The sequence below is a fragment of the Pongo abelii genome, chromosome 20 (assembly GCF_028885655.2).
Source record: "Pongo abelii isolate AG06213 chromosome 20, NHGRI_mPonAbe1-v2.0_pri, whole genome shotgun sequence".
Lineage (NCBI taxonomy): Eukaryota > Metazoa > Chordata > Mammalia > Primates > Hominidae > Pongo > Pongo abelii.
The window spans coordinates 16,875,077-16,899,160 of NC_072005.2; the positions used below are offsets into that span (position 1 = coordinate 16,875,077).

The following is a 24,084-nucleotide window of genomic DNA, read 5'->3' on the forward strand; positions in this document are numbered from 1 at the left end:
ACAAGTGTGAGCCACCGTGCCCAGCCCGGAAATAAAATCTTAATACATGCTACAATGGGGATGAAGCTTGAGGACATTATGCTCAATAAGCCACACAAAACAACAAAGTTTGTATGATTTAGCTTACATGAGATGCCTAAAGTCATCAATTTCATAGAGACAGAAAGTAGAATGGTGCCAGGGGCTAAGCGACAGGGGATGAGGAGTGAGTGTTTAATAGGTTTCAGTTTGGGAAGATGAAAGAGTTTTGGAGATGGTTGGTGGTGATGATGGCAAAACAATGTGAATATAATGCCACAGAACCACACACTTGGCCAGGCGCAGTGGCTCATGCCTGTAATCCCAGCACTTTGGGAGGCCAAGGTGGGCAGATCACAAGGTCAAGAGATCGAGACTATCCTGGCCAACGTGGTGAAATGCCATCTCCACTAAAAATACAAAAATTAGCTGGGTGTGGTGGCGCATGCCTGTAATCCCAGCTACTCGGAAGGCTGAGGCAGGATAATCACTTGAACCCGGGAGGAGGAGGTTGCAGTGAGCTGAGATCGCGCCACCGCGCTCCAGCCTGGTGACAGAGTGAGACTCTGTCTCAAAAAAAAAAAAAAAAAAGACCTATACACTTAAAAATGTTTAAAATGGGCTGGGCATGGTGTCTCACATCTATAATCCCAACTCTTTGGGAAGCTGAGCCAAGTGGATGGCTTGAGCCCAGGAGTTTGAGACCAGCCTGGGCAACATGGCGAAACCCCGTGCCTACTTTAAATATACAAAAAATTAGCCTGGCATAGTGGCGTGCGTGCCTGTAGTCCCAAATACTTTTGAGGCTGAGGTGGGAGGAGTGTTTGAGCCCAGGAAGTCAAGGCTGCAGTGAGTCGTGATTGCACCACTGCACTCCAGGCTGGGTGATAGGAGTGAAACCCTGTGTCAAAAAAAAAAAAAAAAAAAAAAAGTAAAATGGTAAATTTAATGTATATTTTACCAAAAAAAAAAAAAAAAAAAAACTTCTTTTTAAGACAGCAGGTGTAAGAATACCAGCATAAGGCTGGGCACGGTGACTCATGCCTGTAATCCCAGCACTTCGGGAGGCTGAGGTGGGAGGTTCACTTGAGTCCAAGAGTTGAAGACCAGCTTGGCCAACATGGTGAAACCCCTTCTCTACTGAAAATACAAAAATTAGCCAGGCATGGTGGTGGCTGCCTGTGATCCCAGCTACTCAGGAGTCTGAGGCAGGAGAATCGCTTGAACCAGGGAGGCAGAGTTTGCAATGAGCTGAGATTGCACCACTGCACTCCAGCCTGGGTGACAGAGTGAGACTCTGTTTGAAACAAACAAAAAAAGTTAAAAAAAAAAAAATACCAGCATAAGCTCATAGGGATCTTGGGATCAGCTGAGGTCAGAATAGCAATTTCTTTTGTTTCATGTGTGTGTGTGTATGTGTGTGTGTGTGTGTTTTAGATGGAGTCTTGCTCTGTTGCCCAGGCTGGAGTGCAGTACAGTGGTGCAATCTCGGCTCACTGAAGCCTCCACCTCCTGGGTTCAAGCGATTCTCTTGTCTCAGCCTCCTGAGTAGCTGGGATTACAGGCATGCACTACCGTTCCTGGCTAATTTTTGTATTTTTAGGGACGGGGTTTCACCATGTTAGCCAGGCTGGTCTTGAACTCCTGACCTCAAGTGATTCGCCTACCTTGGACTCCCAAAGTGGTGGGATTACAGGCGTGAGCCACCACGCCTGGCCCAGAGTAGCAATTTCAAAGTACTCCCAGGTGCAAGCTGGCCCGTCTCTCCAAGCCTCAGTCTCCTCATGACAATGAGACTCCTGTGATAATAAAAGCCATCACTTGGCTGGGGCACTGATGAGGATTTATTAAGTCCTAAATGTGAGCTAGTGTCATCATCATCGCCACCTCTCTGGGCATGGAGGAAAGGACTCCCACTCGGCTCTCTATTTTCTCTGTGCAACCTCAGGCATGCGTACAGCCTCTCTGAACCTTGGTTCCTCCTCTGAAACATGAACTGCACAGTGTTGGGTGGGCACTCTGGATTAGGATAGGCTGACCAGAGCATATGGGAGTGAAGCCTGCCCTTAGCATGCTGGTGATGATGGGGGACACTCCTGTGCCTCTCAGGAGCAGTCGAGCTGTCCCGGCGCCACCCCATCGCGTCCTGGCTGTGCGCCATGCTGCATTGCTTTGGGAGCTACATCCTGGCTGATCTGCTCCTTGGGGAGCCACTGATTGATTACTTCAGCAACAACTCCAGCATCCTGCTGGCCTCAGCTGTCTGGTAAGCCATGCTGGGCATGGGAGAGCAGAGCCGGGCAGGGGAAGGAACAACCTGGGCACCAGGGAGGAGAGAGGTTGGAGGAATTAGAATGCGCCAGCAACAGCCCTCATGATGGCCCTGAATACGCTGCCCTCCATGCCCATCTCTGGTCTAGGCACAGCACGTTGGGGAGGGGGGTCTAACACAACCACAGCTCCCTACCCCCATCCTTCACAGTCTGCCCGTCCCCTGGCACTCACTGTTCTCTCCCCAAAAGGTACTTGATTTTCTTCTGCCCCCTGGACCTCTTCTATAAGTGTGTCTGCTTCCTGCCTGTGAAACTCATCTTCGTGGCCATGAAGGAGGTGGTGCGAGTCCGCAAGATCGCAGTGGGCATCCATCACGCCCATCACCACTACCACCACGGGTGGTTCGTCATGATTGCAACTGGGTGGGTCAAAGGTAAATAGGATGATGACAGTGAAAAATCATCCCAGTGGAGAACTTTTGGTCCAGTGGTACTACCAGGCACCCCAGCTGGGAAAGCCATTGCTCCAGGCAAAGGGGCATAAAGACTGCAGTAGGTGTTCAAACCTCCCTACAGGTATCAGCCGATACCTTTAGGGTAAGTGGGAAGATTCTTCTAGAAATGTTACTGTCAGGGGTACCTAAGACAGTGATTATGACAACAAAAGCCAGCATTGCCAGAGCAGGGTTTCTCACTTGCAGCACTACTGACATGTGGGGCTGGATCATTCTTTGTGCACTGTAGGATGTTGAACAGCACCCCTGGCCTCCACCCACCAGATGCCAGTAGCACACTTGTCCCCAGCTGTGACAAAAGAAATTGTCTCCAGACATTGCTAAACGCCTCCTAGAGGGCAAAATTGCTGCAGGTGAGAACCCCTTCTTCTCTAGAGCTCTAGCTATAGGAGTTCTTAAATTTTGTGGACCATGGCCCTTTTGCCAGTGAAGCCTACAGACCCTTTTGTGTGCAGAAAATACAGCTAGACATGGTGGCTCATGCCTGTAGTTCTAGCTACTCAGGAGGCTGAGGTGGGAGGATCACTTCAGCCTAGGAGTTCAACATTACAGTGAGCTATGATTGTGCCACTGCACTCCAGCTGGGCAACAGAGCAAGAGTCTGTCTCTAAAAAATTAAAATTAAAAAATAAAGTAATAATGAAAATGTTATTAGAAATAAAGAACGTTTTATAATGATAAAAGGGTCAATCCACCAGGAAGATATAACAACTATAAACATATATGCACCTAGAAACAGAGCACCAAAATGCATAAAGCAAAAATGGATGGAAGTTAGGGGAGAAAGAGATAATTCAACATTAAAAGTTGGAGAAGTGGGCCAAGGAGTAACAGGAAAGCAGGGAAAGAAGGCCTGAGCAAGTGCCAAAAACCACTGGGCACTTTATCCTCACTTCCTGCCCACCAGATATGGGTACCCACAAAGTGCCAAGACCTAGAATCACCCTCCATTGAGCCATGGTGTCCTCAGTTATTCCTTGCTATGGGGAGCCAACCTGTGCATTATACAATGGTGAGCCACCTCCCTGGCCTTGACTCACTAAATACCAGTAGCGCTCCCTCCCCAACTGTGACAACTCAAAGTGTTTCGCAACATTGCCAGATGCTTCCTTTGGGGCAAAATGGCCCCAGATGCGATTCCCTGGTCCAGTAGTATATCTCAGGCACCCAGTTGGTGCAGCAGTTCCTGGAGTGGATGTCCCAGTCTATTTAACCAATACATTTAGGGTAAATGGGAAGATTCTTCCAGAAATTTAATCATTCTATCTCCATTTGAGTCTTCCTGTTGTCTCTCCAGGAAGCTTTTAGTACTGAGCAGATTCCCCAAGGGTATAGCATCTCCCCCAGAGGATGGGTGGCTTGAGAAAGATTGAGAACTTGGAGCCTTGAGGAGGAGAGAGACTGCGGGTGGGGGCTGCCTTGGAAGCCTCATGCACAGCTTGGGGTGCTGGATTAGGGGCATCAGGACAGACAACGCCAGGTTGAAGACCTGCCTTGCAGGTGGGGACATGACTGATTCCTTTAGGTGGCTTTTGCTCTGAATTTGCCATATGATCCTCAGCAAGGCTCTGTCCTCTCTGAGCCTCAGTTTTCCCACCTGCAGCTGATGATCATATACCCCCAGGCTCAGTGTCCTTCTAGAGAAGACTCTGGGAGTGGAGAGACTGCTTCCTTGGGAATTCAAACAAGAGGAAAGGAGACCTGGGGGTGGTGGGCTTGTTCAGAAGCACCCTGTCCTGTAGGTTCTGGTGTGGCCCTCATGTCCAACTTTGAGCAGCTGCTCCGAGGGGTCTGGAAGCCAGAGACCAACGAGATCCTGCACATGTCTTTGTGAGTATCCCACTCCACCTCTCCCTCCATGCCTCCTGTATGTCCGGGTGCCTGACCCTGAGTTGGATGCTGCTGATAACTTAGAGAGGCCTCAACCCTTGACTGCCTTTCAGGAACTTTCAGAGGCTATGACTGGGGAAGCTCAAAGCAGAGCCATAGCTCTGCTCAATGTGGAGGTTGAGGAGGGCAGAGCTGCAGGAAGGAGGCAATACCTGATTGGGGTTTTGAAGGGTGAGCAGGAGTTCACTGGCCAAGAAGGAGCCTCCCAACAGAGGCCAGCATCTCTGCCAACTGTCAAATCACAGAAGAGCAGCAATGCTGCTGGGTGTGCGGGGTCAGGGTACAGGGTATGCATGGGATATGGAGTGTGCATTGGGAGCGTATCTGGAGCTAAGTGGACAAGGCCAGGTGGCAGCATCCGAGACCCAATGCAGGATCCCACATTGCATTTAGCTGAATGCTTTTTTTTTTTTTTTTTGGAGACAGAATCTTGCTCTGTCGCCCAGGCTTGAGTATACTGGCATGATCTCGGCTCACTGCAACCTCCACCTCCCAGGTTCAAGAGATTCTCGTGCCTCAGCCTTCCGAGTACCTGGGATTACAGGCATGCGCCACCATGCCCGGCTAATTTTTATATTTTGAGTAGAAATGGGGTTTCACCATGTTGGTCAGGCTGGTCTGGAACTCCTGACCTCAAGTGATCTGCCCACCTTGGCCTCCCAAAGTGCTGGGTTTACAGGCATGAGCCCCCCTGCCCTGGACAGTTTAGTGCATTTTTAAAAGACCTTGTTGGGGACTGGGCATGGTGGCTCACACCTGTAATCTCTGCACTTCGGGAGGCCAAGGCTGGAGGATTGCTTGAGTCCAGGAGTTCAAGACAAGCCTGGGCAACATAGTGAGACCTCTTCTATAAAAAAAGAAAAAAAAGTTAAATTAGCTAGGCCTGGTGGGATGCACTTGTGGTCCCAGCTACTCAGGAGGCTGAGGCAAGAGGATTACTTGAGCCCAGGAATTCGAGGCTTCATTAAGCTAGGATCATGCCACTGTACTCCAGCTTGGGTGGCAGAGCAAGACCTTGTCTCAAAAAAAAAAAAAAAAAAGAAAAAAAAAGATCACGCATATAAATCACCTGGCCCTGGAACCTGGTGAGTGCTTTGGAAATATTAGGTAGAATTATCATCATTAGGCTGGGCACGGTGGCTCACGCCTGTAGTCCCAGCACTTTGGGAGGCTGAGGTGGGCAGATCAGCTGAGGTCAGCAGTTTGAGACCAGCCTGACCAACATAGAGAAACCCCATTTCTACTAAAAATACAAAATTAGCCGGGTGTGGTGGTGCATGCCTGTAATCCCAGCTACTTGGGAGGCTGAGGCAGGAGAATCGCTTGAATCTGGGAGGCGGAGGTTGCAGTGAGCCGAGATCGCGCTATTACACTCCAGCCTGGGCAGCAAGAGCAAAATTCCATCTAAAAAAAAAAAAAAAATTAGCTAGGGGTGGTGGCATGCCTATAGTCCCAGCTACATGGGAGGCTGAGGCAGGAGAACCGCTTGAACCCGGGAGGTAGAGGTTGCTGTGATCCGAGATAGTGCCGCTGCACTTCAGCCTGGGCAATAGAGCAAGACTCTGTCTCAAGGAAAGAAAGAAACGGGGGTTGGGGGAGAGGAAGGATTATTAAATACATGCAGTGAAGCTGGGCATGGTGGCTCACCCCTGTAATCCCAGCTATTCAGGAAGCTGAGGTAGGAGGATTGCTTGAAACCAGGAATTCAAGACCAGCCTGGGCAACATTACAACATCCCATCTCTAAAAAAAAAAAAAAAAAAAAAAAAAAAAATTAGCCAGGTGTGGTGGTGCGTGCCTGTAGTCCCAGCTACTCAGGACGCTGAGGCAGGAAGATTGCTTGATCTCAGAAGGTTGAAGCTGGAGTGAGCTGTGATCACACAAGTGTACTCCAGCCTGGGCAACAGAGCGAGACCTTGTCTCAAAAAAAAAAAAAGCAATGAGAGACAGACATCAGGAATAGAAGTCACAGGTCTGTCTTTTGCAACAAATAAAAATATCTTAAACCTATTTTGCAAGGAAAAAAATAAAAGTTAAGGAAAACTCTGCATGTTGTAATCACATTTTCTGGGGGAATGAGCTGATGGGGGATCCCCAAGATCATCCTGATGTTCCATGATTTGCTGGAAGGACTCAGAGAACTTAGCAAAGCCATTATATTCAGGGTTATGATTTATTACAGTGACAAGATATAGAATAAAATCAGCAGAGGCAGCTCACGCCTGTAATCCCAGCACTGTGGGAGGCTGAGATAGGATTGCTCAAAGCCAGGAGTTCAAGACCAGCCTATGCAATAGAACAAGACTCCATCTCTACAAAAAAACAAACAAACAAACAAAAAAAAACTTAAAAATTAAGCAGGCACAGTGGCACATCACTCTAGCCCTAGCTACTTGTGGGGCTGAGGTGGGAGAATCACTTGAGCCTCGGAGTTTGAAGTTACTGCACTCCAGCCTGCATGACAGAGAGAGACCCTGTCTCTAAAAATAAATAAATAAATAAATAAAATGAAATCAGCAGGGGTTGGCTGGGTGCAGTGGCTCACGCCTGTAATCCCAGCACTTTGGGAGGCTGAGGTGGGTGGATCACTTGAGGTCAGGAGTTCAAAACCAGCCTGGCCAACATGGCAAAACCCCATCTCTAGTAAAAATACAAAAATCAGCTGGCGTGGTGGCGGGCACCTGTAATCCCAGCTACTCGGGAGGCTGAGGCAGGAGAATCACTTGAACTCAGGAGGTGGAGGTTGCAGGGAGCTGAGATCGTGCCACTGCATTCCAGCCTGGGTGACAGAGTGAGGCTCTGACTCATACACAAGCAAGAAGTCAGCAGGGGCAAAACGTGCATGAGGCAGAGTACAGGAGTGAAAAGGTGCAAACGTCCAGTTTTCCTCTCCCAGTGGAATCATGTGGACAGGGCTTCATTCTCCCAGCAACAATGTGTGACAACATGCATGGCATACTGCCAACCAGGGAAGCTCTTCTGAGCCTGGGTATCCAGGGTTTTTATTGTGGCTCAGAACTAGCTAACCACCTGTGTGGCTGACCTCAGTCTTCAGCCCCTCTAGAGATCCACCTGATGCTGCATGGCCCAAGACCCCCACCATAAATTATGTTGTTACTACCTGGTGTGGCCCAAGGCCCTCCTCAGGCAAACAAAGACAGTCTTATCAAGGCAGGACACTCCGAGGGCTTAGAGGGCATATTCCATCCAGGAGCTGGACAAAGGCCAGACCTTTCCTTGGACCAGGTTAACCCGTCATGCATAGGATGACACCATCTCAACCTCCCACCTTACAATCAGGAGAAGCTGTGGCTGGGCGCAATGGCTCATACCTATAATCCCAGCGCTTTGGGAGGCTGAGCAGATCACTTGAGGCCAGGAGTTTGAGACCAACCTGGCCAACATGGTGAAACCCTGTCTCTACTAAAAATACAAAAATTAGCCAGGCATGGTGGCATATGTCTGTAATCCCAGCTACTTGGGAGGCTGAGGTGGGAGAAACACTTGAAACCAGGAGGTGGAGGTTGCAGTGAGCCGAGGTTGCGCCACTGCACTCCAGCCTGGGCAACAGAGCGAGACTCCATCTCAAAAGGAAAAGAAAAGAGAGAAGCTGGGATGGGAGCTGGTGCCAGGGCAGGGGGGTGTCTGGGCCAGAGTTTCGAAGACTTGAGCCGTGCAGGCACCTCCCGGTAATGACAGCTGCTCCCTCCAGCCCCACCAAGGCCAGCCTGTATGGAGCCATCCTCTTCACCCTCCAGCAGACCCGCTGGCTCCCAGTGTCCAAAGCCAGCCTCATCTTCATCTTCACCATGTTCATGGTGTCTTGTAAGGTAAGCCTTTCTCTTCCTGCAGCATTCTTGCCTTGACCAGTGCCACCCTGCCACCTCCAGGCTGGGAATGGGGAAATTGGACACTCCCAGCCTTATGTGGCTGGGACAGGCAGCCCAGAGAGGGGAGATGCTTGCCAGTAGGTCACTGGGAAGAGAGTTTAAAAGGCAGTGTCCAGCAGCCAGGACACAGGTGAGGGGAACAGGCCTTCTGTGCAAAGGGCCCAGCTTAAGCCAAGGTCAAGATGGGCCCAGTCCCTTGGGTAAAGAGACCAGAGGGACAAGAAGCTGAAATGGCAGCATCAGGGAGCTGGGAACTCAGTTGGACCAGGAATAGTTCTAGTCTGACAGTCATGCCTTGAGTTGACATCACCCCACCCAGGAGGGCTCCTCAGGGGCTGGGCGCTCTCCCTCTGCATGAAGATCTCAGCTCAGGGCTGTGTGTTCCCTGGGCAAGGACCCCAGGGCTGTCAAAAGGCAGTGAGCATGAGTCTCCCTGCATTAGGGGAGAAGAGAGAGGCAAGCAGATGGCTGGGATCCTGTTCTGCCATGTTTGTAGCTCTACCCCAGGCCAAATGTCTTAGTCCATTCAGGCTGCTGTATAACAGAATGCAGTGCCATAGACTGGGTGGCTTAGAAACAACAGAAATTTATTCCTTGGCTGGGCATGGGGGCTCATGCCTGCAATCTCAGCACTTCGGCAGGCCGAGGCAGACAGATCACTTGAGGCCAGGAGTTCAAGACCAGCCTGGGCAACATGGCGAAACCCCGTCTCTCCTAAAAATACAAAAATTAGCCAGGCATGGTGTCGCATGCCTGTAATCCCAGCTACTCGGGAGGCTGAGGCAGGAGAATCGCTTGAACCTGGGAAGTGGAGGTTGCAGTGAGCCGAGATCGCACCATTGCGCCCCAGCCTGGGCGACAGAGCAAGACTCTGTCTCAAAAACAAACAAACAGGCAAACAAAATACAAATACAAAAATTAACCAGGCATGGTGGCGCATGCCTGTAATCCCAGCTACTTGGATGGCTGAGGCATGAGAATTGCTTGAACCCAGGAGGTGGAGGCTGCAGTGACCTGAGATCATGCCATTGCACTCCAGTTTGGGCAACAGAGTGAGACCCTGTCTCCAAAAAAAGGAAAAGGAAGAAGTGTATTTCTTATAATTCTGGAGGCTGGGAAGTCCAAGATCAGGGTACTAGCCTGGTCGGGTTCTGGTGAGGGCCCTCTTTACTGGTTGCGGACAGGCAACATCTCACTGTGTCCTCGCATGGTGGAAGGGACTGGTTAGCTCTCCTGGGCCTCTTTATAAGGGCACTAATGTCTTTCCTGAAGGCTCCACCCTCATGATCTAATCACCCCTCCAAAGGCCTCACCTCCTAATACCATCACCTAATACCATAGGTTTCAACATATGAATTTGGGAGGACACAGACCTTCAGACCTGCACTTAGCACAGCTTTTCTCTGAGCCCAGGTGTCGTGGGGAATTCTGGGGGATGGGTGACCAGCAGTCCCAGTGTGCTTGGAACTTTCCGGGGGTCAACACTCGAAATCTGGCATCCTGGGAAACCTGGGATGGTCGCCCATCGTCCTGGGGGTGCATGCAGCCAGAGGGCTGGGTCTGGGCTACCTCCAACCTTGACTTTGATGACATTCTCTCCCCTCTTCTCCCCACCCTGCCCTGCCCTCCTTTGCTTTCTACCTTGGTGTCCCTCTGTGTCTGTTGCCGTCCCCCTGGCCACCCCACCTCAGGTGTTTCTGACAGCCACCCACTCACACAGCTCCCCCTTTGATGCCCTGGAGGGCTACATCTGCCCCGTGCTGTTTGGTTCGGCCTGCGGGGGTGACCATCACCACGACAACCATGGTGGGTCCCACGGCGGTGGTGGGCCAGGAGCTCAGCATTCGGCCATGCCCGCCAAGTCCAAGGAGGAGTTGAGCGAGGGCTCCAGGAAGAAGAAGACCAAGAAGGCGGATTAGGGGGTGGCCCAAGGGGCACCGGGGAGAGGACCCAGACCCAGGACCCTCTGAGCTGGGAGGCTTCCTGCGCTCAGATCTATTCTTTCCTGGCCTTGACTTCCCCATCTGCAAATCAGGGTCATTGGCTCACCCTCCAGGGCTGACGTGGGGGTTGAGATATGGGGATGAGGATGAAAAACTCTTATAGAAATCGGGGTTCCCTCTTTCTCTCTGCCAGGACCCCATAGAGTCACAGCTCTTGGAGGGGTTCACAGAATCCTGGCAGCAGCTCCAGTCAAGAATGTCACTGGTTGGCACTGATATTCTTAGTTCTGTTTTTCCTTCTTTAAAATTGCATCTTGACCGGATGCAGTGGCTCATGCCTGTAATCCTAGCACTTTGGGAGGCCAAGGTGGGCGGATCACCTGAGGTCAGGAGTTCAAGACCAGCCTGGCCAACATGGTGAAACCCCATCTCTACTAAAAATACAAAAATTAGCCAGATGTGGTGGTGCATGCCTTTAATCCCAGCTACTCGGGAGGCTGAGGCAGGAGAATCGCATGAATCCGGGAGGTGGAGGTTGCAGTGAGCCATCTTCCCACTGCACTCCAGCCTGGCCAATAGAGCGAGACCCTGTCTCAAAAAAAAAAAAAAAAAAATTGCATATTGACTCCTGAAGAACTTCAAGCCATGTTGAGATCCATTCATCTGATGGACATTTTCTAAGTACCTGTGAGCCAGGTGCTGCCATTTCAAAGTCTCTTCTTACCACGATCCTCAGTGGCTAGACATTTTCCTGTGCCCAGAAAGTCCCGACTCTTGCTGGGTGTCCCTGGACAAGTCCCCTCCTCTGAGCTTGGCGCTCCCCATCTGTATAGTGGAGACCCTTGGCCCCCCTCTGTACGGAAGGGCTGATGTGAAGCTGCAGTTAAAAAAGGCTCACATGCTCCTAAGCCTCATGAAGCCAGGAGGGGAGACCAGGACAGTTGGAAATTATGATTGCAAATGGCTTTGCATTTTAGATCATTCATGTGTGTGGATCAGAGAAATGCACAAGTTCCCTGGCACAAAGGAAGCCCTCAGTAGACACGTCTAGGGCAGGCTTGAGAGATCAGATTGTGTGAAAGGCTTGTGATCTGTTCGTCTCAGGCTCCCCCTAAACCAAAGAAATGGAGCCAGCTGGGTGGGGTTACGTGATCCAGCTCTATCAAAGGGCTCTGAGTGTGCACAGTTGGGACCTGGATGTATCAGGTCTCCCTCAGGCTGGAGTCCATTGTCACTCATTCAGCCATTGAACAAACATACGGATGCTTACCTGCTCTGTGCTCAGCCTTGTGCTGCTGCTGGGCGGGCCAGGAACCTGCTTCAGTGTGAGCGAGGTGGATGATATTACAGCTGAAGGGTCCCTCCTGGTCACCCTCATCTCAGCCTAGGTCACCAGGATGTCTGAGAAGGGTGGGTACATGGGACGGGCATGGCCAGTCTCAGGTGAGGTTTGGGCCCACACCTCGCTGGAGTCCCAGATATTGCCAGGCTGTTGGAAAAGTGCCTTGTTCCTGTGATGCCTGGGAGTTAGGTGGGTCCTGGGGAGGCTTCATCCTCTTGCTTGTCCACCGCAGCTCGGCGTGGAGGGGCAGCCAATAAATCATTGTGAATGAACCCTCATGGCTTGTCTGATTTATGCCTGGGATTTTGTTTTTTGTTTTTGTTTTTGTTTGAGACAGAGTCTCACTCTGTTGCCCGGGTTGGAGTGCAGTGGTGCGATCTCGGCTCACTGCAACCTTGGCCTCCCGGGTTCAAGCAATTCTCCTGCCTCAGCCTCCCTAGTAGCTGGGATAACAGGTGCCTGCCACCACGCCTGGCTAGTTCTTGTATTTTTAGTAAAGGCGGGGTTTCACCATGTTGCCATGCTGGTCTTGAACTCCTGACCTCAAATGATCCACCCACCTTGGCCTCCCAAAATGCTGGGATTACAGGCGTGAGCCACCGAGCCCAGCCACATGCCTGGGATTTTGGCCTCAAGATGTGGGGATGGCTGGGCACGGTGGCTCACCCCTATAATTTCAGCACTTTGGAGGGCCGAAGCGGGTAGATCACCGAGGTCAGGAGTTCAAGACCAGCCTGGCCAACATGGTGAAACCCTGCCTCTACTAAAACTACAAAAATTAGCCAGGAGTGGTGGCGGGTGCCTGTAATCCTAGCTACCCAGGAGGCTGAGGCAGGAGAATCGCTTGAACCTGGGAGGTAGAGGTTGCAGTGAGCTGAGATGGCGCCATTGCACTCCAGCCTGGACAACAAGAGCAAAACTCATTCTTTAAAAAAAAAAAAAAAAAAAAAAAAGGCCAGGCATGGTGGCTCACGCCTGTAATCCCAGCACTTTGGGAGGCCGAGGCAGGCAGATCACGAGGTCAGTAGATCGAGACCATCCTGGCTAACACGGTGAAATCCCATCTCTACTAAAAATACAAAAAAATCAGCCGGATGTGGTGGCGGGTGCCTGTAGTCCCAGCTACTTGGGAGGCTGAGGCAGGAGAATGGTGTGAACCCAGGAGGCAGAGCTTGCAGTGAGCCGAGATCACGCCACTGCACTCCAGCCTGGGCGACAGAGTGAGACTCCATCTCAAAAAAAAAAATGTATACTGTACACATCCATTATATGAAATCCTGGAAAAAGCAAACTAATGTATAATAACAGGAAGCTGATCAGTGGGTACTTGGGGAAAGGCGGGTAGGGTGGGGTGAGCAGGAGGGATTTTGAAGGGGCAAGGGGACATGGGTGATGAGTCTGTTAACTGCTTTGATTGTGCTAGTTTCTTGGATCTATACACATGTCAGAACCTATTACATTGTACATTGCAAAATATACACAGTACATCATTTGTCAGTGATGTCTCAGTAAAGCTGTAAAAAAGAACCCTTCAATTATAAGGGGAAAAAGCCCGAGCTTGGTAGCTCGCGCCTGTAATCCCGGCACTTTGGGAGGCTGAGGCAGGAGGATCACTGGAGCCCAGGAGTTGGTGATCAGCCTGCACAACATAGTGAGACTCTGTCTCTACAAAAAAAATTTAAAAATTAGCCGGGTGTGGTGACTCGTGCCTGTAGACCCAGGCACTCGGGAGGTTGAGTGGGGAAAATCACTTCAGCCCAGGAGGTTGAGGCTGCAGTGAGCTGAGATTGGGCCACTGCACTTCAGCCTAGGTGGAACAGTGAGACCCTGTCTCAAATAAATAAATAAAATAAGAATAAAGGAGAAAAAAACTCCACACCAAATTGGGCAAAAGAAGCTGGGCATGGTGACTCACGCCTGTAGTCCTAGCTACTCTGGAGACCAAGGCAGGAGGATCACTTGAGCCCGTCAGTTTGTGTCCAACCTGGCAACATAGCAAGACCCTGTCTCAAAAAAAAAATGGGCAAAAGATTTGAATAGACACCACCAAAGAAATTATATGGTTGGCAGATATCATGTAAATTGCACATTAAAACCACAAGCATATGCCACTGCATACCTGTTATGAATTGAATTGGGTTCCTCTCAAATTCTTTCGTTGAAGTCTTAACCCCTAAGGTATTAGGAGGTGGGACCCTTGGGAGGTAATTAGGTCATGAGGGTGGGGCTCTCATAATGGGATTAGTGCCCTTACAGGAGAGGCCCCAAAGAAACACTTTGCTCCTCCTACCATGTGAGGACACAGAGAGAAGACACGTATGAACCAGGAAGCCGGCCCTTACCACACAGTGAATCTGCCAGTATCTTGATCTTGAACTTCCCAGCCTCCAGAACTGTGAGAAATAAATTTCCGTTGTTTATAAGCCACCGTTTTCTAGTATTTTCTTGTAGCACCCTAAATGGACTAAGACAGGAGATAAGGCCTTTTTTTTTTTTCTTTTGGAGATGGAGTTTCACTCTTGTTGCCCAGGCTGGAGTGCAGTGGCACGATCTCAACTCACTGCAACCCCTGCCTCCCAGGTTCTATCAATTCTCCTGCCTCAGCCTCCTGAGTAGCTGGGATTACAGGCATGTGCCACCACACCCAGCTGATTTTTTGTATTTTTAGTAGAGACACAGGGTTTCACCATGTTGGCCAGGCTGGTCTGGAACTCCTGACCTCAGGTGATCAACCTGCCTAGGCCTCCCAAAGTGCTGGGATCACAGGGGTAAGCCACCGCACCCAGCCTAATTTTTTTGTAGAGATGGGATCTCCCTAGGTTGCCCAGGCTGGTCTCCAACTTCTGGCTCAAGTGATCTTCTTGCCTTGGTCTCCCAAAGTGCTGGGATTACAAGCATGAGCCACTGCTCCCCGCCACCTTTTAGAATGGATAAAATAAAAATAACTGACAATATCCAGTGTAGGTAAGGATTTGGGGGCAGCTGGAACTCACACACTGCTGGTGGGAGACAATTGGACAGTTTCTTTTAAAATTTTTTACGTTTTTAAAATTTTTAATTTTTTACATTTTTTTGAGACAGGGTATTGCTTTGTCACCCAAGCTGGAATGCAGTGGCTCAATCTTGGCTCACTGTAACCTCCACCTCCTGGGCTCAAGCAATCCTTCCACATCAGCCCCTGAGTAGCTGGGACTACAGGTGCGTGCCACCATGCCTGGCAAAGTTTTGTATTTTTTGTAGAGTCGGAGTCGTGCTCTGTTGCCCAGACTGGCCTTGAATTCTTGGGCTCAAGCAATCCTCCTGCCTCAGCCTCCCAAAATGCTGGGATTACAGGTGTGAGCCACCATGCCCAGTCAGATACACATCTTCAGCCATGAGAAGAATGCAAATCAAAACCACAATGAGTTGTCACTTCACATCCAACAAAATGGCTAAAATTAAAATGACAGTATGGTCATTTTAGTGCTGGTGAGGATGTGGAGCAATAGGAACTCTCATATGCTTTGGTAGGAAGGTAAAAAGGTGCAACCACTTTGGAAGACAATTTGGCAGGTTTTTTTTTTAATAAGTTAAACATAGGGGCCAGGTACAATCGCTCACATCTGTAATCCCAGCACTTTGGGAGGCTGAGGTGGGCAGATCACTTGAGTTCAGGAGTTCGAGACCAGCCTGGTCAACGTTGCGAAACCCTGTCTCTACTACAAATACAAAAAATTAGCCAGGCATGGTGGTGTGCACCTGTAATCCCAGCTACTGAAAGGCTGAGGCAGGAGGATCCCTTGAACCTGGGAGGGGGAGATTGCAGTGAGCTGAGATCGCGCCACTGCACTCCAGCCTGGGCGACAGAGCAAGATTCTGTCTCCAAAAAAAAAAAAAAAAAAAAAAACCAAAACAAAACGTTAGCTGGGCACAGTGGTTCACCCCTGTAATCCCAGCACTTTGGAAGGCCGAGGTGTCAGATCACTTGAGATCCGGAGTTCAAGACCAGCCTGACCAACATGGTGAAACCCCAACATGGTGTAATTTTGTAAAAATACAAAAATTAGCTGGGCATGGTGGCACCTGCCTGTAATCCCAGCTACTCAGGAGGTTAAGGCAGGAGAATCACTTGAACCCAGGAGGCAGAGGTTGCAGTGAGCTGAGATTGCACCACTGCACTGCAGCCTGGGTGACAGAGCAAGACTCTATCTCAAAAAAAAAAAAAAACAACAAAACGAAAACACCATAAGTTAAACACAGGCTGGTCATGGTGACTCACACCTATAATCCCAGTGCTTTGGGAGGTGCAGGACGGAGGACTGTTTGAGCCCAGGAGGTTGAGGCTGCAGTGCGCTGTGATGGTGCCACTGTACTGAAGCATGGGTGACAGAGCAAGACCCCATCTTTAAAAAAACAAAAATGTGAATAAATGAACAGCTGTGCTCCGTCCATACTATTGCCTAATGTTCAGCCAAAAAAAAAAAGGCGGTGGGGGTGGTGAACATGCAACAACATGAATGAGCCTCTAATATATCCAGATCGGTGGGAAAAAGCCATACAAAAAAAGAATGTGTACTATAGGCATCCATTTATCTGAAATCCTAGAAAAAGCAAACTATTGTAACAGAAAGCTGATCAGCATGTGCTTGGGGAAAGAAGGGCAAGGTAGGGCAGGTGGCAGGTGAGAGGAATTTTGCGGAGGCACCAGGAAACTTGGGTGATGGATCTGCTGATGGTTTTGATTGTGCTGGTTTCTCGGGTCTATACCCATGTCTGAATCTATTAAATTTTACTTTTTGGGTTTTTGTTTTGTTTTGTTTTTTGAGATGGAGTCTTGCTCTGTCACCCAGGCTGGAGTGCAGTGGCACGATCTCGGCTCACTGCAACCTCTGCCTCCTGGGTTCAAGTAATTCTCCTGCCTCAGCCTCCTGAGTAGCTGGGATTACAGGTGCCCACCAACATACCTGGCTAATTTTTGTGTTTTTAGCAGAGACAGGGTTTCACCATGTTGGCCGAGCTGGTCTCAAACTCCTAACCTCAGGTGATCTGCCCACCTCGGCTTCCCAAAGTGCTGGGATTACAGGCGTGAGCCACCGTGCCTGTGCCTGGCCTAAATTTTGCTTTGATTACTTAAAATTAAAAAAAAAATTAACTTTTTTCTTATTTATTTATTTAGAGAGAGAGTGTCTCGCTCTGTCGCCCAGGCTGGAGGGCAGTGGTGCAATCTTGGTTCACTGTAACCTCTGCCTCCTGGGTTCAAGTGATTCTCCTGCCTCAGCCTCCGGAGTAGCTGGGATTACAGGTGCCCACCACCATGCCTGGCTAATTTTTGTATTTTTAGCAGAGACAGGGTTTTGCCATATTGGCCTGGCTGGTCTCGAACTCCTTGCCTCAAATGACCCACCTGCCTCAGCCTCCCAAAGTGCTGGGATTACAGGCTTGAGCCACCACGCCGGCCTCTTTTTTATTTATTTTTGATTAATTTTTTTTTACTTCTTTTTTTTCCACTCATTCAACCTAAGTACTTAAAAGTTTACGTTTTATATATGCATAGTTCATCTGTCAGTTATGCCTCAGTAAAGCTATAAAAAAAGAAGCTTTCAATTATAAGGGAAAAAAGTCTGGGCATGGTGGCTCATGCCTGTAATCCCCGCACTTTGGGAGGCCGAGGCCAAAGGATCACTTGAGCTCAGGAGTTCATGACCAGCCTGGCCAACATAGTGAGACCCCGTCTCTGCAAAAAAAAAAAAAATTAAAAATTAGCCAGGTGTGGTGATGTGAGCCTGTAATCCCAGCTACTCAGGAGGCTGAGGTGGGAGGATTGCTTGAGCCCAGGAGTTCGAGGCTGCAGTGAGCTGAGATTGTACCACTGCACTCCAGCACGGATGACAGAGTGAGACCCTGTCTCATAAATAAATGAATACTGCAGTAACATACTCCAGACACAGTCGCTTAAGCCACAGACATTTATTTTTCCCTAATTCTTGAGGGTGGAAGTTTGACATCAAGGTGTCAGTTGGTTTTGTTTCTGGAGGCCTCTCTGCTTGGGTGGCAGACGGCCACCTTCTCTGTCCCTGTATGGTCTTCCCTTTTCGTATGTCTGTATCCTAGTCTCCTCTGCCTATGAGGACACCAGTGAATTAGATCAGGGCCCATCTATAGACTTTTTTAAAAACTTAATTATCTTTTTTTTTTTTTGAGATGGAGTCTGGCTTTGTGGCCTAGGCTGGGGTGCAGTGGTGCCATCTCGGCTCACTGCAACCTCCACTTCCTGGGTTCAAGTGATTCTCATGCCTTAGCCCCCCGAGTAGCTGGGATTACAGGCACGTGCCACCATGCCTGGCTAATTTTTGTATTTTTAGTAGAGATGGAGTTTCACCACATTGGCCAGGCTGGTCTTAAACTCTTGATCTCAAGTGATCCACCCACCTCAGCCTCCCAAACTGCTGGGATTACAGGCACGTGAGCCACTCTGCTTGGCTGACTATTTTAACTTAATTATCTCTTTAAAGACCTTATCTCAATCAGTTTTGTGCTAAAAAAATTAAAAAAAAAAAAAAGACCTTATCTCCTGTTTTAATCCTTTCAGTGTGCTACAACAAAATACTATAAACTGGTGGATTGTAAACAACAGAAATTTATTTTTCATGGTTCTGGAGGCTGGGAAGTTCAAGATCAAAATGCTGGCAGATTCACTGTCTGGTAAGAGCTGGCTATCTGGTTCACAGATGGCGTCTTCTCTTGGTGTCACCACATGGCAGAAAGATCAAGGAGTTTCTTGGGGGCCTCTTGTGGAAGGGAACTAATCCCATTATGAGGGCCGCATCCTCAAGACCTAATCACCTCCCAAGGGCCCCACCTCCTAATACCATCACCTTGGGGCTAATTTTGGGCTCAGGTGATCTTCCTACCTTGGTCTCCCAAAACAAAGGGATGTGAGCCACTGTGTCCATCCTCCTTTAAGGATGGATTAAATTAAAATAACTGACAATGCCTGGTGCAGGTAAAGATTTGGGGGCGGCTGGAGCTCACACACTGCTGGTGGGAGACAATTGGACAGTTTCTTTTAAATTTATATATTTATATATTTATTTGAGATAGGGTATCACTCTGTCATCCAGGCTAGAGTCCAGTGGTGCAATCATAGCTCACTGCAGCCTCGACCTCCTGGGCTCATGTGATCCTCTCACCTCAGCTGCTTGAGTAGCTGGGACTACAGGCACACATCACCACATCCAGATAATTTTTGTATTTGTTGTATAGATGGTGTCTCGCCCTATTGCCCAGGCTGGTCTGAAACTCCTGGTCTCAAGTGATCCTCCTGCCTCAGCCTCCCAAAGTGCTGAGATTACAGGTATGAGCCACCCTGCCCAGCCTGGCAGTTTCTTATTAAATTAAACATCACTTACCCTATAACACAACAATCCCACTGTGGTTAAACAAAAATTCACCTTCACACATGAAAAACAAGTTTATATCAGCTTTTTTTTTTTGGTAATCACCAAAAACTGGGAACATCCCAAATGTCCATCAGTTGGTAAGTGGATGAACCACCTGGTTTATGCATATGATGGAACATTACACAGCAATGAAAAGGAGTGACCTTCTACAGCAGTGTGGTTGAATCTCAAATGCATTTGCTAAATGAAAGAATCCAGATCCAAGAGGCTACGTACTGTGTGCTCCCATTGGCGGGACATTTTATCTTTAGAGATGGGGTATTGCTTTTTCACCCAGGCTGGAGTGCAGTGGCAGGAACATGGATCATTACAGCCTCAAATTCCCAGGCTCAAGGAATCCTCCCGCCTCACCGTCCTGAGTGGCAGGGATTGCAGGTGTGTGCCACATACTTGACTGTAGGTCATTTTAGAAATACAAAATTTTGGGCCAGGCTCAGTGACTCACACCTGTAATCCCAGCACTTTGGGAGGCCGAGGTGGGTGGATCATTTGAGGTCAGGAGTTTGAGACCAGCCTGAAACCCCGCCTCTACTAAAAATACAAAAATTAGCTGGGGGTGGCAGGTGCCTGTAGTCCCAGCTACTCAGGAGGCTGAGGCAGGAGAATCGCTTGAACCCGGGAGGCAGAGGTTGCAGTGAGCTGAGATCATGCACCACTGCACTCCAGCCTGGGTGACAGAGCGAGACTCCGTGCCAAAAAAAAGAAAGAAAAGAAAAGGAAAGACAAAATTTTAAGTATGGAAAACAGATCAGTGGCTTCCAGGAGTTGAGGTGGAAGGAGAGATTATCCACAAGAGGGACAGAGGAATTTTGGGAGGGAAGGGACTGTTCTGCATTTTTATTGTGGCAGTAGTTACACAACTGTATATGTTTGTATAAGCTTGCAGAATTCGCCTGGCAGCATGGCCCTTTTGGGAGGCTGAGGTGGGAGGATCACCTGAAGCCAGGACTTTGAGATTAGCCTGGGTATCATGGTGAAACCCCGTTTCTGCAAAAAATACAAAAATTAGCCGGGCATGGTGGCATTTGCCTGTAGTCCCAGCTACTCAGGAGGCTGATGTGGGAGAATCACTTGAGCCTGGGAGGCAGATGTTGCAGTGAGCCGAAATTGCACCACTGCACTCCAGCCTGGGCAACAGAGCCAGACCCTGTCTCAAAACAACAAACAAAAAAACAAACAAAACAAAAAACCCACAAAGAAACACTACAAAAAAACCTTGCAGAATTTTGTGGCTAAATTCTACCTTAATCTAAAAAGAAAAGGAAAAAGAGAGCAGCCTTTGGGGTTTCCCAAATCTGTTCAAAGCCTGTCTTTTTTTTTTTTTTTTTTGACAGAGTCTCGCTCTGTTGCCCAAGCTGGAGTGCAGTGGCGCCATCTCGGCTCACTGCAACCTCCGCCTCTCGGGTTCAAGCGATTCTCCTGCCACAGCATCCCGTGTAGCTGGGATTACAGGCAAGAGCCACCATGCCTGGCTAATTTTTGTATTTTTAGTAGAGTCAGGGTTTCACCATGTTGGCCAGGGTGGTCTTGAACTTCTGACTTCAAGTGATCCACCCGCCTCGGTCTCCCAAAGTGCTGGGATTACAGGTGTTAGCCACCGTGCCTGGCCAAACCCTGGCTTTTAATCTCCGAGATATGTAGCTTGGGCAAGTAACTCCCCTTCTCTGAACCTCAGTTTCCTCTTAGGATGGCTAGGAGGAGTGACTGGAAAGTCCTTGGTGCAAAGTGAGGTCTGGAGTTGGGACAAAAGCTGCCTCTGTCAAAGTGCTCACAGAACCCCTGGTCGGGTTCATTTAGCACCTGGTGGGTGTTGGAGATAAGTCGGCTCCCTGCCTTCCGGCACTAATGTTCTGAGATCTCATTTTCCAAGAGAACAGATTGTACCAAAATAGCCTCCCAGCCTAGTCTGCGAAGGGGGCGTGCAAGCCACTGGCCAGGCGGGGAATGATTGGCGGGGCAGGCTGGGGCTGTTGTCCCAGTGTGGGTGTGAGAACTTAGAGGATCGGCTCTCAAAGTCCAGGCTAATTTTAGCTGCAAGTTACACTCAGTAACTTCCTTGGTCTTGGATTGAGAGAAAGTTTCTTTTTATCCTTTTTAAAAAAAAATTGTGGTAAAATACACAACATAAAACTTATCATCTTTTTTTTTGTTTGTTTGAGACAGGGTCTTGCTCTATTGCCCAGGCTGAAGTGCAGTGGCACAATCACAGCTCACTGCAGTCTTGACCTCCTGAGCTCAATCCATCCTCCCACCTCAGCCTCCCAAGTAGCTGGGACTACAGGCATGCACCACCATGCCTGGCTAATTTTTTTGTATTTTTAGTAGAGACAGGGTTTTGCCATGTTGCCCAGGCTGGTCTCAAGCTCCTGAGCTCAAGCGATCCACCCACCTTGGCTTCTCAAAGTGCTGGGATTACAGGCATGAGCCACCACACATGTCCTAAATTTATGAGCCACATTTAAGTGTATACTTCAGGGGCATTAAGTATATTCACATTGGCTAGGCGTGGTGGCCCATGCCTGTAATCCCAGCACTTTGGGAGCCCAAGGCGGGTGGATCACTTGAGGTCAGGAGTTCAAGACCAGCCTGGCTAATATGGTGAAACCCCATCTCTACTAAAAATACAAAAATTAGCTGGGTGCAGTGGCACGCACTTGTAATCTCAGCTACTCAGAAGGCTGAGGCAGGAGAATCACTTAAACCCAGGAGGCAGAGGTTGCAGTAAGCCCAGATCGTGCCATTGTACTCCAGCCTGGGCAACAGAGCGAGACTCCATCTAAAAAAAAAAAAAGTATATTCACATTGTTGTGCAACCACCACTATTACCCAGCTCCAGAAATCTTTTCATCCTGCAGAGGTACTCATTAAACACTCACTCCCCACTTCCCTCTTCCAGCCCCTGGCAGCACCATTGTACTTTGTCTCTCTGAATTTGATGATTCTAGGGACCTCATATAGGTACAATCTTATAATACAGGTGCTCTCCAATTTACAAATTACAATTTTCTTGACTTTACAATGTTTCAAAAGAGGCCAGGCACAGTGGCTCACGCCTGTAATCCCAGCACTTCGGGAGGCCGAGGCGGGTGGATCACCTGAGGTCAGGAGTTTGAGACCAGCCTGGCCAACATGGCGAAACCCTGTCTCTACTAAAAATACAAAAAAATTAGCCAGGCATGGTGGCAGGCGCCTGTAATCCCAGGACTTTGGGAGGCCAAGGTGGGTGGATCACCTGAGGCCAGGAGTTTGAGACCAGCCTGGCCAACATGGTGAAACCTGGTCTCTACTAAAAATACAAAAAAATTTGCCAGACGTGGTGGGCACCTGTAATCCCATCTACTTGGAAGGCTGAGGCAGGAGAATCACTTGAACTGCGGAAGTGGAGGTTGCAGTGAACCGAGACTGTGCCATTGCACTCTAGCCTGGACGACAGAGCAAGACTCTGAGACTCTGTCTCAAAATAAATAAATAAAATAAAAATAAAAATAAACAAAAAATAAATGTTTCGAAAGAGATCCACATTCAGTAGAAACCATGCTTCAAGTACCCATACCACCATTCTATTTTTTACTTTCAGGACAGTATTTAATAAATTACATGACATGTTCAACACTTTATTACAAAATGGCTTTGCATTAGTTGATTTTGCCCAAGTGTAGGTTAATGTAAGTTTTCTGACCACATTTAAGGACAACTAGGTGAAGCTATGATGTTCAGTAGGTTAGGTGTATGGAAATGCCTTTTTTTTTTTTTTTTTTTGGAGGCAGGTTATTGCTCTGTCACCCATGCTGGAGTGGTACAGTGGTGCAATCTTGGATCACTGCAACCTCTGTCTCCTGGGCTCAGGTGATCCTTCCACTCAGACTCCTGAGTAGCTGGGATTATAGGTGAGCACCACCATGCTGGCTAATTTTTTGTATTTTTAATAGAGATGGGGTTTCATCATGTTGCCCAGGCTGACCTCGAATTTCTGGGCTCAAGTGATCCTCCTGCCTCGGCCTCCCAAACTGTTGGGATTACAGGTGTGAGCCACTGTGGTGCAATTATCCCACACTACAGTTGCAAACTCCTAAGTTCAATTGATCCTCCTGCCTCAGCCTTCCGAGTAGCTGGGACTACAGGTGTACACCACCACACCTGGCTAATTTTTAAATGTTTTGTAGAGATGAGGTCTTGCTATGTTGCCCAGGCTGGTCTTGAACTCCTGGCCTCAAGTGATGCTCCCACTTTGGCCTCCTAAAGTGCTGGGATTACAGGTGTGAGCCACCATGCCCAGCCATAAGCAGGTATTTTACATATAATAGATCGTCAAGGTGGTGTGTTACCCTCATTTTGTGGAAAATAAATGAGGCTGGGTGCTAAGGTGAGTTGAGGTCAGTCACCTCTTACTGACGGTGGGTCAGAATTGAAATCCAGTCCTGGTGCAGTGGCTCATGCCTGTAATCCCAGCACTTTGGGAGGCCAAGGCAGGCAGATCACCTAAGGTCAGGAGTTCAAGACCAGCCTGGCCAACATGGCGAAACCCCGTCTCTGCTAAAATACAAAAAATCACCCAGGCAAGGTGGCACATGCCTGTAATCCCAGCTCCTTGGGAGGCTAAAGCAGGAGAGTTGCTTGAGCCTGGGAGGCAGAGGTTGCAATGAGCCGAGATCACACCACAGCACTCCAGCTTGGGTGACAGAATGAGTGAAACTCCATCTCAAAAAAAAAAAAAAAAAAAAAAGAATTGAAATCCAGGCCCATCTCATTCTAAAGCTATGCTTCTTCTTGTACAT

General features: G+C 48.9%; 1 protein-coding gene across 2 annotated transcripts in view; it reads left to right on the forward strand.

Annotated features, from left to right (window-relative positions):
• TMEM38A (transmembrane protein 38A) overlaps nt 1-12,143 on the forward strand; it is a 28,569-nt gene extending 16,426 nt beyond the window's left edge. For both annotated transcript variants that reach the window (XM_024238416.3, XM_024238417.3), the window contains 5 exons: nt 2,128-2,284; nt 2,541-2,725; nt 4,549-4,636; nt 8,408-8,525; nt 10,277-12,143. In XM_024238416.3, coding sequence (XP_024094184.1) covers nt 2,128-2,284; nt 2,541-2,725; nt 4,549-4,636; nt 8,408-8,525; nt 10,277-10,504 — 776 coding nt within the window. In that variant the 3' untranslated portion in view covers nt 10,505-12,143. The remainder of the gene's footprint in view (nt 1-2,127; nt 2,285-2,540; nt 2,726-4,548; nt 4,637-8,407; nt 8,526-10,276) is intronic.
• Nucleotides 12,144-24,084: the final 11,941 nt, after the last annotated feature.